Below are 15,703 nucleotides of genomic sequence, written 5' to 3'. Positions count from 1 at the left end.
TCCCCCTGTTTATTTTTCCTATTTCTTGTTCAGTTGCACAGTCCACTTAGTCAACTGTGTCTGATTTACATAATCATGTAGTTATTCTTCAGTTTTTCTGTTCCTATTTATAAACCATTCACAAACCATCCACTTAAGTAACAGCATGATTTATTGTAAGAATGATTATGGTTGTTTCAGAGGGAAAATGGAATGTGATTAAACGAAGAATGAACAAGGACATTCTAGAAACAAAGGGCTCTAATCCTGAGAAAGGATTTGTAAATGAAACCTGCCTCTCAAGCCCCATCCCAAATAGCCAATGAACTACTGAGGGAATTCAGCAGATACCTTTACAGCTGTGCATCCAAGAGCTTAGCAGAAGACAAAAAAAATAGATAAAGCAAACCAACCAACCATGCACACAATATCTTCTGGAGAAATGGTAAAGCTTCCAAAACCATCCACACTTTTGGAAAAAAAAAAAAAAAAAAAAGAATTAAAAAATTAATGAACTGTATGTGTACAGTTGCTGATATGACTCTCAACACAGATCTGAATACCAAGGCTCTAGAGGGAGATCTGCAAGCAGACCTTTGCTCTTGGATCAGTTCCAGCATCTGAGATAAATGCAGCAACCAAGGAAAGGGTTGGATATTTAAGCTGTGGATCCAGGAGAACAGAATCTTTTCTGTATGCAATGTACGTTTTGGAGGTGCCACAGGAACCCTAATAATCCATGCTTCCTACAAAAACGGTGAGCAGTCTGATGGAAGAACATCAAAGTTCAGTATTTTCATCTTGAGTACCTTATTCTCAGCTATTTCAGAAAGAACAAGTGGTGAAAGCCCCCTATTTGTTTATCAGTACCACTGCTGTGTTTACAAACCAGCTACCTACCAACTAGGAACAGCCGAGAGGCTCCACAAAGGAAAAGCTATGCTACAGAGCCCCACCCGTTAGAAAAAGCAACCACGATGAAATCTTGACTAGGCCTTCATACGCAGTGCTGCTTTTAAATGTTCACGTGAGCCCGAAATAAGCAGCAGCGATGGATCACACTCTTGCTCACACACAGATAACCCTGGTCCATTTGGACAGTGCACGCACCAGCAAGAATTTAGGAGATCCCACGCTAGATTGGATAGAACTGCTTCAGAAATCTATACAGAGTCATGGAGCCATTCAGAAGAGCACAACAACTTTTCATAGGATGTTACCTTGTAAGCAGTGGTTCCCAAAGAGTGAAGGAGAGATAAGAATATTTTAGGTGAAGCCGAGCATGGAGCCCAAGAAAGCCAGATTTGCAAGATTCATGTGAAATTCCCACTTGAACTAGTCTGGGCTGAGGGACTGGTAAAGGCAATGGTAACATCCCCGCTGCCAGGACACCGAGCTGCCCTGAACTCTGATGGTTTTTCACGAGGAGAGTACCGAACCACTCTTTTCAGAAGCGGCACCGTTATTTCAGACAGAGATAACTCCCCCTGCTGCTACTGCAATTATTTAGATGTTAGCAATAACGAGTACAGCTGAGACTGCAGCTAGTAGTAATGCCCTGGCTAAAAGAAAAAAACCTTTAGCCTCAATACTTATAAGCTATATGCTAAAATCTACTTTTGCCCGAGAGTTACAGCAGAAGGACGAGAAACTTAAAATTCCAGGGACTCTTCTGAGCTAATTATAATGTCTATGGCTGCAACCATGATCTAGGGTCTAGCATTTCTGTGATGCACTTCTGTCTAGGGGTTGGTACAGGTTTGGTTTCAGACTCAGTCTTGCTAACCAATGAAATGAGATTCCCGTGGCCAGCTAAACTGCTTTTTCTACAGGGACCAATTTTGCGAGGAGCAGCAATGGGTGTCAGCTGCTGCATTTTTGTAGGTAACTTTGAATCAAAGGAAAAACTACTAGCAGATGTACGGTCAGACTTCTCCCAGTTTTCTTTGCCCGATTGCTCCGTGTTCACCTGCGCTTTTGCACTGTACGGTGGCTTATCGGAGGGTGGAGGTGGAGCTCTTCTTTTCTTTCCTCTGCTCTCATTAGGACTTATAGTATCTCTTTTTGGGCTCAGATTCATGTTTTTCTGCACAACCATCTCATGAGATCCATCAAAGAGTGAAGCCCATAGGGAAGAAGCAGAATCTTTGTGCTGGCCAAGAAGGAACTCACCATCACTCTCTTCGATTTTTCTTTGTATGATATCCGCTAAGCCCTCATGTTTCACTGGAGAATCAATGCCTGTAATTTTAAGGGACAGCAATTAACTCAGATTAAAATGCTACCAACGATTTTACTGCTAACTATTTTGTTATTACTATTCAGAATACAAAACCGTATTAACTATGTCTCATGGAGTCTGGACTACTATTAAGAGTATTAATGGATGAAATGGAAAAAGATTACATATGCTTTCAAAGAGAGAACTGAGGTGACAGGAGGGAACTGTTTCTGTGACAGCTGGCATTGAGGCAAGAGGGTAGGCACTGATATTTCTTTCCAAGTGAAAGTAGAAAAAATAATGTATTACTAGGAAACCTATATGTATTAGATATTAAACATATTTTGTTGTATAGTGCTTTGAAATTTTCGTTTCACAGAAGGGCCCATGAAAGTCTATGACTAAATATTCTTGTGCTTCTAGCCTGCAGAAAATGGGACATCTTTACATATATCATTTTTCTTTATGTGCTTTAAGACTGTCTTGCCCCATTTCTTATCCCTCATATTGAGTTTTCGATGTATACTGCAGTAATACTAGCTTCAAACAGCAGCAATATCTTTTCTATTTTATGCCACACGTTAATGATTTTCATCACATTTTTAAACACAGGATTTTACCTATGAATATTATAAATAAGCAGGAAAAAAACCCCAGGTATATTAGGAGTGAAACAGAGTTTGTGTTCTGCTCCTCACTGATGTACTTGAATATCAGTAGAATTATGCTACCGTGTTACCTTCGTAAAACTTCTATATAGTTGATTTACTGCCTTTCTGCTCCACATTCATAGCTTAGATAGGACTCTCTTGACTGTTCGGTGCTCTGATGCACGGTAACTCAATGACCCACATGGCATTTTGAGCATCTTCACAGTTCCAATCTCAAGTAGCAAGCAGTCAGGCATTTATAGCTGTACAGTGTTTCTCAGCCAATACTGCACTGGATCCATTAAAACAAAGTGACCTACTTTTTCTAGTCTGTAAATATTATTTCTGTAATGAAACTATTAAAATAATCCTGCTGCATACCATTTTGCTCTGTAAAAAAACAAGTCTCAAATACATGCTAGCTAGATTTTTCCATGCATATTTTTTGACATCATTACCAAAGACCAAACAATTAGGTAAGTTATGTTAGGTAAGCCCTTAAATAGCTTATAGAACAGCAAATTAATTTCATGCAACTAGTTAAAGATATTATTGGTTTGCAGACTGGACTATTTTACCTTTACGCTTCCTGAGCTTTATACGACTCTTACGATGAGTGTTTATTTCTAGTGACAGCTTTTTTGAGTGTTCAGGGCTCCCTAGTTACAGTTCAGATTGCAGATTTTTTGGCTCAAGGTATAAAAATGTATTCATTATTTGTGCTATTACAAATTCAGATTTAATATGAACTCCTTGGTATGCAATTATGTTGCTCTTTCATTGTCTGAATTGTCCTTGAAAAACTCAGTGTTTCAACATCAACACCAGAAGCCATCTGAATACAGACAATGTTGTTTCTGTTACCCTGCAACTTGAAAAGACAAATCCCACGTACTCATATCATGGTAGACGGAGGTCGCTTCTTTTGTCAAGAACAAAGGTGGTTTCCGTGGTGACATAATCTCAATTTTCATAAATTCTTCACAGCAATGTTTCCACTGGCCTGAGAGAGAAAAGAGAACAATGACTGGAACTTAAACACTTCAGCTTGAAAAAATTGAAGTTATTAGGTTGTGTTAGGAAACTATCTCCAAAGCCATGCTAAACAGTAAGCATTTACTTTTGTTTAGCAGGAATGCTCAGGATGTATTTGTATTTTCAACTCTGTACTCATTCTCTTAGCAAAAGAGTCATAAGGTGACCATAAAATAAAGGTCATATCTTTAATTTAAGCATCCCAGTAGTACTGTTGTACTACGAAGGTTAAATATCATAATTTGCCTTCAAATCCCCAAACATAGTATAAATTCATCACAAAAAAAACCCTAAAAAAAGTAATAATTTAAGGTTAGGGAAGCTTCATGAAGTTATTGGGGACAGCCGCCAATATACTCCAAACTGGATGTTATACAACTATATTACAATATTACAGTAAAGGAATGTTCTGTCTTTAATAGAGGATAACTTGCCTTTTATCTGTTAGCAGACAAGGAAACCTCTTTTCTATTAATAGATTTTGACCTTAAGGAAAACAAGACACAGTAAAATTACTTTGTTCATACCAATCATTCCAAGTTTTCTGAGCACATTAATTTTAAGAGAATTTTAGAACCAGGGAAGAAAAAAGGCATTTAAATGCCAAGTGACCCATTTTTTCTGAACCTAAGGAAAATGTCTCAAAAAATCCATGGGTATTCTATCTATAATGAATAAGAAGTAGTTCTTTTACCCCTCTCTACGTTAATTTAAAGAGGATGCCCTAGTTTTTGCTTGGTGTGTTTCTTTAATTGATAGAGCCTTTTCTTATTGTAAATCAGAGCTAGAAAGTACTAGAAATATGAACTACAATAGCAAGTTTCCACAACCTCAATCCACTGATTTTATTGGTGTGGCCTCTGACTAAAGACTGATATTTCATTAATTGACCTGGTTCTGGTTTTTGACCTGATAAAAATGACTATCAGGAACTACACCTTGTCAATGGCAGCATAATAACTGACAGTTGTACTCTACCCTTAATAAACCTGTGAACCAAACTACTCAAGTAGAGGAAAAAGACAAAGACAAATTAATCTATACAGTTCTTATAATAAATATTTGGTTAAACAAGCAACACAGTATACTACTTCAACACTGTTTCACTGTTTTACAGCAATAAATGAGGTTCTTCTCTCATGTAAGAACAGCGTTGTTCCAGAGGTTAGCCAAAGGATCAGAGTGTCAATTTATCATCTCATTTATATCATCTGTTACCAAGCCTCAGGTACAGCTTTTACCAGGTTCAAGTAAGCAGCGTGTATTTGTATGGCTGGACTGGAGCGTGGCTAGGTGAGCATATTCCCATGTGAAAAGGGGTACCAAAATCCTGGAATTACCAACAGAATCACATAACTCCATTGCAATCAATTGCAATTTAATTCATCCATAATACTGCTACGCAAAGAAATCCCATATATATATATATATATGTGCCTACTTGCAAGGGCTGGCTGAACCTGCATCCTAGCCAAGCCCCCAAAGGAATCCAGCATCCTCACCACTTCCCACTAAGGCTTCCATGCCCAAAAGTTTCATATGTGCAGAATCTCACAAAACCAACACACCGCTGGTAGGATGCCCAGGCAGAGGTGGACTCTTCCTGCTACAGTGGAGGAAGAGATGGTGAGAATTCAGCAGTCCTTAAAAAAAAAAAAAAAAATTACCTAAAACGCTGCTAAGAGAAACCAAGTTCTTTTGAGACTGATGGACATATTCTGCTTCTGGTTTCCTGCAAAAATGCAGCCTGAACGCATGAACCTTGGTTTAGTCAAACATTTGCCTTCTGATGGCTTAGAGCACCACCTAATATTATCCCAAAGAACGTTTTTCTTCCCGTCGTTGCAAACAAAGGCTTCTGAGGCAATTCCAATTCAGATCGTTCAAAGACCCCTTTGAGGTTACGTAACACCCCACTTGGAGGGCACAGTGCCAGCACTGCCCGCTTACTTACTCAGATCATAAAAGTGCTGCCAGAAAGCCTCCATCCACTTATGAAGTTCATCCCTACTGTCGGTAGCAAAAAGTTGTGTCACAGCCTCTCCAGATACGGGGTTGATAACAGAGAAGTTATTAGTTCTTCTCTTGGAGTCCTTATCCACTGCTCGAATTCTGGTTTCCTAGGAATGACAAACTGTGGTAATGAGTTATTGGTTCGGGTCCACACTGGTATTACCTTATGGCCAATGACAGTGTAAGGGAACTATCATTTGGCTTCTTATCTAATCTAGATTAATTTCCAATTAATAATTTAAAAAAACACCTAAGAACTGCTTATAAAAATATTTTCTCATAAAACTATTAAAACAGCATAAAATACGAAACTAAGGGAATAGAGCACATTATGGCATTTTAATTCTGAATTACAGAACGTACGTTGTGTGTTTCCCCTCCCTCTGCCTTCACCAGCTCATTTCATACTGTTCATTCTTCTCCACAGTAGTTTAGTGAATAATCTAAAATAACAGCAAGCAGCTCCTTTTCTCTGAACTCCTCAGTTGGACAACCACATTGTTACGGCTGCTATTTAGGTCTCCTACTGTACTTCTGTGGGCCATTGTTTATGCAATGTATTCTAAACTTGTATCTATTTTATGTTCATCTTAGTGAACCAGGACATTCAGGGCTAATAGTATAGTTATAAAAAATTTTAAAAGAAACTTATCTAGTCCACATTTAAAGGACCATTTGTAGCAGTTGCTCATCTAGAACAAATTTCCAGCATGAAAAAAATACTTTGTTCTAATATAAAAAAATCCTGTTTGTCATTTCAAAATAGACATTTTAGTTTTGCCTTAATTAGGGAGAGCTACACAGAAACAATTTAAAATATATATGAGAAGTATATCACAAGTCTATCAAATTTCTTCAGCTAATGATAAAAAGACAGATTACAGAGCAGCACTGTTACAGCCAAGGTTTCCCTTCTGTTTGGGGACACAGTTCAATTGATTTTTATCACCCTGACTAGGTCCAGTGGTATTTTCAAAGTATCTAGTTTCTTTGTTATGGCATTACTACAATAAAAAAACCCAACACTGAGTGGAAAAAAAAAAATTCATGTGTAAAATACTGAAAGATTTGTGTAAAAGTCAAAAAAAACACAACTGAAAAAATGTACAGACCGTAACTGGTCAACATTGCTGCTCATCACAACATGAACCAATTAAAATAATTAACGTTACTTTATTGACAGAAGTAAAAGCAGAAACCCTGGGAATATCTTCGCATATACATTGTGCACTGAGTGAACAGGCAATGGCCTATTATAACACTGCTCTTAAAAGGATTTTTGGCATACCCAGGGGAGCAGCATAACCCCAAATCCTGATGGGGTGATGTGTTTCAGCACCTGGAAGCCAGCCAGCACCCTAGGGTTGGAAAGCCCAGGGCCTGGCAGGACACGAGGCCACCTAATGCACATTAAGACCGTGCAGGACCCTCCTGCCACACAAGGGTGTCCCCTGGCACAGGGAGTGAGTGTCCCAGATTTTGAAGGAAGCTAACAACCACAGCCAGGGTTGTGTTCAAACATCTCCTGTCTGGATGGACAGTGAATCTGACCACAAAGATGGCCTCAGGGCATTCCTCAAAATACAGTGGGGATAGATCAACCACATTCCTTTTTACACAATTCAACCAAATGTCAAACATCTGCTAAAGATGTTAAACACACACCTACAGAAATTAAATTTACACATGGGATCCCATGGGGATAAGCCTAGTTCTGATACTCAGAAAAACAAAAATTATTCTACAGAACATTCCCCAGATTTTAAATGCATTACTGAAGTAACCATTTGAAATACCAACAGCTGCTTGTAGCATATCTGATGGATATGCTCATTTAAATTCTTCTGTCTAAAAATAGGAGATGAAGTAATTCATCCATAAGTGCTCTATATCCCATTAACTCAGGTAACCATAGATACCAGCAAAAAAAATTAAATCAAATAGATTAACATTTGACAGGTAAGAACTTCAAGCATACCATACACACAAGTTTATTTAATGATGTTTGCTGCAGGTTTTATCCCACAACTATGGTATTATTCAGAGAAGATAAATCCTCAAGCAACAATCTATAGCTGATGCTTGAATATTTAAGGAGTGATACAAGATGCTGTTACAGTAATGGGCTGATGAATTTACCAAGCTTGGGTGAATTACACTACATGCCCAGTTCCACTTAACAACAACAAAACAAACAAAAAACCCCACCACCAAAGAAAATGCAAAAATCCCAAAGCAAAACAAAAAAAGGGTCTTAAGGTACCGTGTTATAATAATGCTCAACTTTTCGCAGTCTCACAGACAACTGAACCAACTCTGCTAAAGCTATTGTAAAGACCAGAGCAATCAGTGGGTCGGAATAGGAAAAACTGAGTTGAATCTTGAACTCAGATGACTTTTTTGGGGAAGCTGAAGCCAGATTTAGATCCTATATGCAATAGATTTTTTTTTTTTGAAGATGGGGAAAAACTAAATGAGAAAATGATCATTTTTTTTTTTTAAATGGAATGGAAATACAAACCTTCCTCTATATTTTTCCCTCCAAATCAAAAAAATCTCTTTGCCTGATAATACCTCTCTGGAAAGTTCATCTTTTAAGTTAAAAACAAAACAAAAACAAAAACCAGAAGAAAAAAATAAAAAAGAGAGAACTTTTTTTATTGCTGAGGTGCAACACCTCCCTGCTAAGCCAATCCCGACACAGAGGAGCACTGGTCATAAAGATCATTTTAAGACAACAAAACAAATTACAGTTCTTGAGAAAAGATACTGAATAACCTAAGATCCAGTTCTGTGTACCTATTTTAAGATTAAACAAATGAAATAATAGGTAACAAACTTCTGTCATGTTTTTAGTATCAAAAAATAAACCACAAAATAACAACACAACACTGGAAACAAAATATAATCTGTTCATGTGTTGGTTTCTGCTGTAATGTTAAGAATTTCCATGGGGTCTGTTTTAGGCAAGCACGGAAATATGTTTAAATTTAAAATTATGGCTTTCAAACCCATTAATGCACAAGACCAAATTCACCAGATCAACTACAAATATTTTCTCCCTTCATCTTCATTGTTTTGTGAACTTGGGTTAATTTAACATCCTTGTAGCCACTGGATGCTAAGTATAACGGTACCTGTAACACGGGAAAGCAGTATTAGGATTCAGTGTCATTTTAGCTATCTCCGGTGCAATGCAGCAGCCAAAATCCAGAAGGAGATGGCATTATATGACCAGCCAGCATTCTGTGGAGCACCGGGGAGCCATAAAGCATAGTTTCCAAACCACTCAATCTGAGCATGTGTGTTATAAGGTCCACCGTGTGGGATCTGGGTATTATATCTGCTTTCCCTGCCCGCATCCACAATCTCTTTCAAGCAATTGCAGGAATAAATTGAGCAATGTGATGTGAGATACCAGACATTTGGAGGCACTTAGTCTGTGCTTTTCCAAAATATTTTCACATGTATGAAGGCTTGTCTAAGCCAACCAGTGGGACAAAGTCCTTACTACAGAGAACACAGATATTTTCATGGCTGCTCTTGTTTCACCACTGCTGGAGTTCCCTGACACACGCAGAGAATATGGCTTGTAATACTGGCTCCCTAAATGTTCACATGGTCAAGAACTCACATCGATATCCTTCTGCTCCAGTCCAAGCATGAACTCCCTGGTTCCCTTGAAATACTGCATGGTTCCCTTGAAGTTAGGCTGCTGCAGCCAGCACTACATTTTCCAATTAATTTCTCTACCTGACCTAGCCCAGAACAACGTTCCAACAAGAACTGTCATTCCAGTCTGAAAAAATGCCAGCTTAATTTTGTCCGTTCACTCCTGCTACACTGTTTAGCAACCAGTCTATGGACCACGAGCCCATGGCTGCAAACACTTTGTTGTTGCTCTCCCTGTTTCACCTCAACGATTAGCATGAACATGGAGATAGCTCTGAGCCTGCTGCACCGTGTGGCACCAGAGCAGACTGCACTGGCAAAATATGCCAAGGAGGAAATCACAGGCCTACATTAATTTGAAGCGGTGTCCCAGAATTCCTCAAGCTTCAGGCATACCTGGCACAAAAATGTTTTATGATCTATGACCAGAACACAACAGAATATGTATTACAAATACCGAGCAACTAACATGAACTGCTGGTACATGCACCAATGTGCTAAGCTATCAGGTGTAGGCAAGGCCTTTATTAATCATTTCAAAATAAAGCAAGCTTGAAAAAAATCCAGGAACTGGCCCAGAAGGAATATTTCTTGCTCAAATTGGATTCCAGCAAATTTTCTTTGCTACAGAAAATATCATTTCTCTTTTCCTACTTAGTTGTGCAATATAATATGTTATAATCACATTTAGCTGGAACAATAATAGTAGAACTTGCATAATAGGAACTGCAGAACCATTCTTGCTCAACAGCAGTAGCAGTGAAGTCATCTGAAGTTGAAGTAATGACTTTGCTGGTGTTAATGGCTTCTTCAAGTCTCGATTCAAAGGCAATGGGAAATAAGGCTATCAGTGTGAATATTTTCCAGAGAGTTTCTCATAAATCCAGATGATTTCATTACTTTTCAGAAAGTATCTTTCAATTACATGTAAAGGATCAGCTTCACATTGCAAATGAAAATGCCACGTATGCAACCAAAAGAGATTTTAGTTAGAACATCTAGAGCTGATGTTCAATCTCAACTTTCATTTTGAAATTGCTGTTTCTATAACAACATGTAGCAGACAAGCCCATATGATTAGTTTGCTTTCATTTAATCCGCAAGAGAAATTTCATAACAAAGGAATCAGAAAATATCTGCAGGCATTAAGTTATTTTCAAGAGAAACTGTTTAAGCAGTAAAGTACCCAAATATGTTTTAAATTGCAACTTTTTTCTGGTTTTAATTTAAATTGAAGAAGGATTCACTGTCATATTCTCCAGCAGTCTGACATTTTTGTAAAATGGTATAAGATACATGATTTATGTACCTTCTCCATGTTAGCTTTAAGGATACTATGCAAACGTGCGAACAGTCTCCCAGAAAATCCTTATTAAGCTGGATTTTAGATTCTAAGTGTATTGTTAACTTGGAGGAGTAAAATACCATAGCAGAACGAGGTTATTTTAAAAGGAAAAGCAAAACTAAGATATAGACCAAAATGGAGACCTCCAAGGAAAGATATGAGGTAGCCTGATACATAATTTTTTAAAAATATTACTGTTACATTTTAGAATGTGGATTTAGCCCTTCTATAATTTACTAAAGTTTACCATTTCTTGACTGATATTGTGAACAGCTGGAAAACATAATTATGGCAAGGGCTGACTGGTATAATTAAAAGTGACTGAAGAGGTAAGCAAGTAAACCTGCTTAAATATACATCCCAGTCCAAACACTTATTTAATGTAAATGCACAAACAACTGGAAGAAAAAATGACTTTGTTAAAAGATACAGCACTAGCAGAAAGGTGTTTTTAATTAAGGAATCAGTGGAAATCTTAGCACAGTAAAAAAGAAGTCCTAACACAAACAGGTCACGTTGTTATACCTTGTTTAAATGTTTGGTATATATACAAGTCTCACTCTAGGTGAGACTGCAGTCATATTTTCCAGAAGCTTTAAAGCCCCCAAAAGCTGATCCTGCTGCTGTAAGAAGCAGTTCTTTATTACTCTATGTCCCTACACATTCCCATCACAGCCTAGCCCCTTTCTTGTACCACACAAGCATTTCTGTAGTCGTGTAGGGAACTGGGTAAGAGAATTTATTAAAGGCAACCACAGTTGAAGCCAACCTTCCTCCTGCCCTCAAAATGAGCTAATTTTAACCCACATCAGTTCCCTTGTCCAATTCATCAGTCAGCTGCCCTAATGCCTGTCCTGGCATAAAGCAGCACAGCAGGCTGAACAAGCAACTGGACGGGAGGAATGCTTCTCGCAGAATTAGTGTTGGCAATCAGGCGTTCACAGTAGCACAGCAGCTGAATCCAGATCGACCTGTGCTTAACACAGTTTCCAAATGTTCCTGTTTACCTATGTAAGAGGAATCCAGCTATGTCAATTGCAAATAACATTAAATTCCTCTGCTCATCCTTATGTGATAGTAACTCTCGATGACTGCACCAAAAACCAGCTTTTGAAAGCATTTGTGCACACTAATGTTCACCATTCTAGAAGGTCCTTCCAATAACCTTCCTAAATTGAACACTTAAATAGTACTTCAAATTAAATACTGAACATTTCTTTAGCCAAATAGTAAGTAATATTCTAACTTTACATTTTAAACTCAGCTTTTCCAATCAGGGTACGAAAAGCAGCAATGATGTCAACCTAGAGAACAGAACTTCCAAAGTTATTGTGCCTGTACAAAATCAGTATTAAGCAGCTTATTTTAAGGCAGTAAAATATTTTGAACAATTTTCCAGCTCTCTTTCTAATGAAGTAAGACTGTGGCCAAATAACACACAACAACAAGAAAGCTTTTGTTAAAATTCTACCTCGCTGAGGATAAAAGTCTACCAGAGCATTGCTAAGGGACTGTAAGCAATACATTCCCAATGGCTGTCTTACGGAACTGTCATATAACAAGTTATCACTTTTCCTAAAGAAAAACATCCTCCTTTTTACCTCTGTGTTAACCAGACTAATAGAAGGAAATAGAAGGAATAGAAGGAAATTACATCCACAGCTAAGTAGTGTAATGTCCTCGCTAAAAAATTCAGCAACTGCAACATTCACTAAAGCATATCCCACCCACACGCTACCTATAAAGCATTCTGGGTACCAGCAGCTTAGAGTCCAAATGACTGTAGGTATGTGTTAAACCAAAAACAACTGCTCCCAAAATAAACAAAAAAACAAAATAAAAAAACCCCCATACAATCAGTTGTACCTTGTGGATGGAAACTGTCAATGTTGGCTCCAGTTTTGCCTCAATTTCTTCTGGTGAGTAATAACAAAAGAGCTTGCCACCTCTTAGTACACAATACAGCCTCCTCCAGCTAGTTAGGCTTCCTATCATTTGCTAAAGGGAAGAAAGAGTCAGAAATTGCCAAAGAAACGACAAATTAAGAGCATATTACAAAGTATACACAGATCAGTCCTGTGTGATCAGAACTTAGCCACACTCAATTCTTTTTCAAAACAAATACTTTCTGTTGCAGATCATTTCAGAGTCACTGATTTTTTGAAATGTTAGTAATACTTTAAGTGTCTTTCAGTGTTTTAAATTTTTTGCAGATTTATTGCCATGTGATGCCAGCAATACAGAACCTGCAAGAATCTGCAGCCTGGAATCTAGAACCGGTGTCTACAGTAAGAAGGAAACGACCTTCATTAACTACAGTAATTACACAATAAGAGAAATAAAAAGTATCTCACTGTGGAACTACACAGTACATTCAACAAATATCAAAGACATTTGTCTAGAATTTCCACTTTCACAAATGAATTTTCTGAACAGCTTTCATAAATGCATTTATAGTTTCACAACCAGTTTAAAGCCTGTAATTCAGCACTCCTGACAAATGACCCACCCCCCCGTCCCTCCACTACCACATTCTTGTTTGCCCAGTTGTGCAATGAGCCAAAATAAAGAAGTAAGCTGAGTTCACACAAACCATTTTTGAAGGGAGGACTCTAAATACGGCTCAGTTCACCAACCAGATTCACTATGCTGTGATACGAACTCTTGTGCTAGCACAAGAGGTATGTACAAGGATGAGAGCCACAGGATTATTAGGACTGCTGCCGTCAAATACCAGCCTAAACCAATTCTGAAACAACAACCATATTTGATCTTTATGTAACAGCCTAAACAATTTTATTGATAAGCACACCAAGGAAACATTTATTTCTTCATGCTTAGCCACTGAGGATACTGTTTTGTAAATGCAGCTGTGAGATAAATTTTACCCTTGCTCTAGATAGAACAGGTGAAAAATAATAGTTCTCAAGAAACCACTTCAGGTAAAAGCAAATGTTTTAACAACTGACTCTTAGCAACAGCTATTAACAGAAGGGGATGTAAACACAAGCAAGGTCTTCCTACCTGCTGATTAAGAAATCCTGCCATCATATCCCTAGCCATGCAGGAAGGCTGAGCAACTAAACGGCAACACATGTTTCCATACAGGGGGAGCCAAAAAGAGGATTCCTCTGGGGGAAAAGACCAGGCAAAAGAAAGACAAATAGTTCTGAACATTTGCCCTAAATATATAGGTTAGATTTCTACATTCATTTTTACATTAAAGTCATGAATGTAAATAAGTGTCTTTGGTATTTAAGGAAAGAGATTTCATCCTGTAGGATTAGGCTAAAACTGATTTTTAGTCTTCAGTAAGTTTTTTTAATTAAATAAATTCCAAAATAATTTCAAGTAAAAAATGAGACACTGTTGTGCAAGAGCAAGTTGTTCTTACACAAAATACAGCTCTAAACCTCATTTCACAGAGAGAAACATTTGGAAAGATACATACAGGGGCCATCTCCTGTAAGTAGGATCCCTCAGCCCATCCCATCATGGCACACAGCTACATTTACACATGCGCATATGGCTTCAGATCATGTTATTAAGGCTTAGAATTTGTATCTACTTCTGTATTCAGCACTAGGAGAGCACTTAGGATTCCAAGGAGTTTCTAAGGAACTGCAATATCCCTCCTCAGTCAGCTCTGCTAGGCTCTCTCTTCCTTAATTAGAGGCAGGTAATACGATGTTCCACTGACATGACTCTGTCTTTGGTCATGTTTTAAAAATGCTTGTAATGAACCAAAATATCCAGGTATGTCATTTGTCACCAGACTAAGTTATGTAAATTAATGACAAAAAATGGAATTTGAAGAAGAAAGAGTGTAAAGTACTAACAAAGAAAGGCTTATAAATATCAGAGATACTCAGAATTATTCATTCAACCCTTCAAGAAACAAATGCCCCATAATCTTCAAATATGTACTTATTCAGAATTAATGAAGTGTGAAGAATGAAATTCTCTTTGAGGTCAAGTTTACCCAAGTAAAAGATAAAGTTCCCAGAAACTACAGCGAAACACAGTGAAAGTCCCATATCTTAAGTTAAAAATTAGAGGGTGGCTTACGGGAGGGGCAATCCTTTCAGAAAATAATGGATGACATATCAAAAACTGTAGTCCTGCTACTTAAAACATTACCTTCAGTTGCAGCATAGTCATAGTCCCTGCTGGAGCATCTAAGTTGACTGCTGCCAACATGTACTGTCCCAGAACCGAAGCACAGCGACCAACGCAAACTGCAGGCACACATGCTTACGTCCTGTGTTAAATCTGGGCCCGAAACAACCTAGTTGAACTGAAGCTATTTTTTCTACTTTCCTTCTGACTACCAAGGAAAAAGTGGTTCTTCATTCTGATACCCTCCCTTGGTTGTGAGGAAGGGGAAATAAATTGTATATAGCTACAACTCACATAAGACTGAGATGCAAATGACAGAAGAAACTCCCAAAAGAATTAAATTTTCATCTGGACTTGAAATTTTACTCAGAGTTTATTCAGCTGTGTACAGATGCCTATTTTAGAGCTGTTAAATATTTTATTAAAGTTGTTCTATATTAAGTATCAAGAAAAATAATCTTTTTAAGCTCTTCAGTTTACAAGAGAAAGAAATGCAAAATGTTACTGGTTTTTTATTTCCTTAAATTGAAACCATATGTACTTACCATTTCCTGTAATGGTAAGGTTGTGGGTCCTGAAATTGTCCTCAGCACTCTCCAGCCCCAAAGTGGTATATGCTAGTAAACTGTACTTTGCTCCACTAAATGTGAAAGAAAAGATATGTTTAAG

General features: G+C 37.8%; 1 protein-coding gene across 1 annotated transcript in view; it reads right to left on the bottom strand.

Annotated features, from left to right (window-relative positions):
- Positions 1-1,669: 1,669 nt before the first annotated feature.
- Positions 1,670-15,703, bottom strand: part of RTKN2 (rhotekin 2) — a 41,001-nt gene continuing 26,967 nt past the window's right edge. Inside the window, exons 9-14 of the mRNA XM_074924186.1 lie at positions 15,580-15,674; positions 13,940-14,046; positions 12,782-12,913; positions 5,840-6,005; positions 3,746-3,853; positions 1,670-2,220 (exon numbers count right to left, since the gene is read on the bottom strand). Of these exons, the coding sequence (XP_074780287.1) occupies positions 1,670-2,220; positions 3,746-3,853; positions 5,840-6,005; positions 12,782-12,913; positions 13,940-14,046; positions 15,580-15,674 (1,159 nt within the window). The remainder of the gene's footprint in view (positions 2,221-3,745; positions 3,854-5,839; positions 6,006-12,781; positions 12,914-13,939; positions 14,047-15,579; positions 15,675-15,703) is intronic.

This window comes from Athene noctua, chromosome 21 (genome assembly GCF_965140245.1).
Source record: "Athene noctua chromosome 21, bAthNoc1.hap1.1, whole genome shotgun sequence".
Classification (NCBI taxonomy): Eukaryota; Metazoa; Chordata; class Aves; order Strigiformes; family Strigidae; genus Athene; species Athene noctua.
This window is presented reverse-complemented; position numbering and strand designations above follow the sequence as displayed.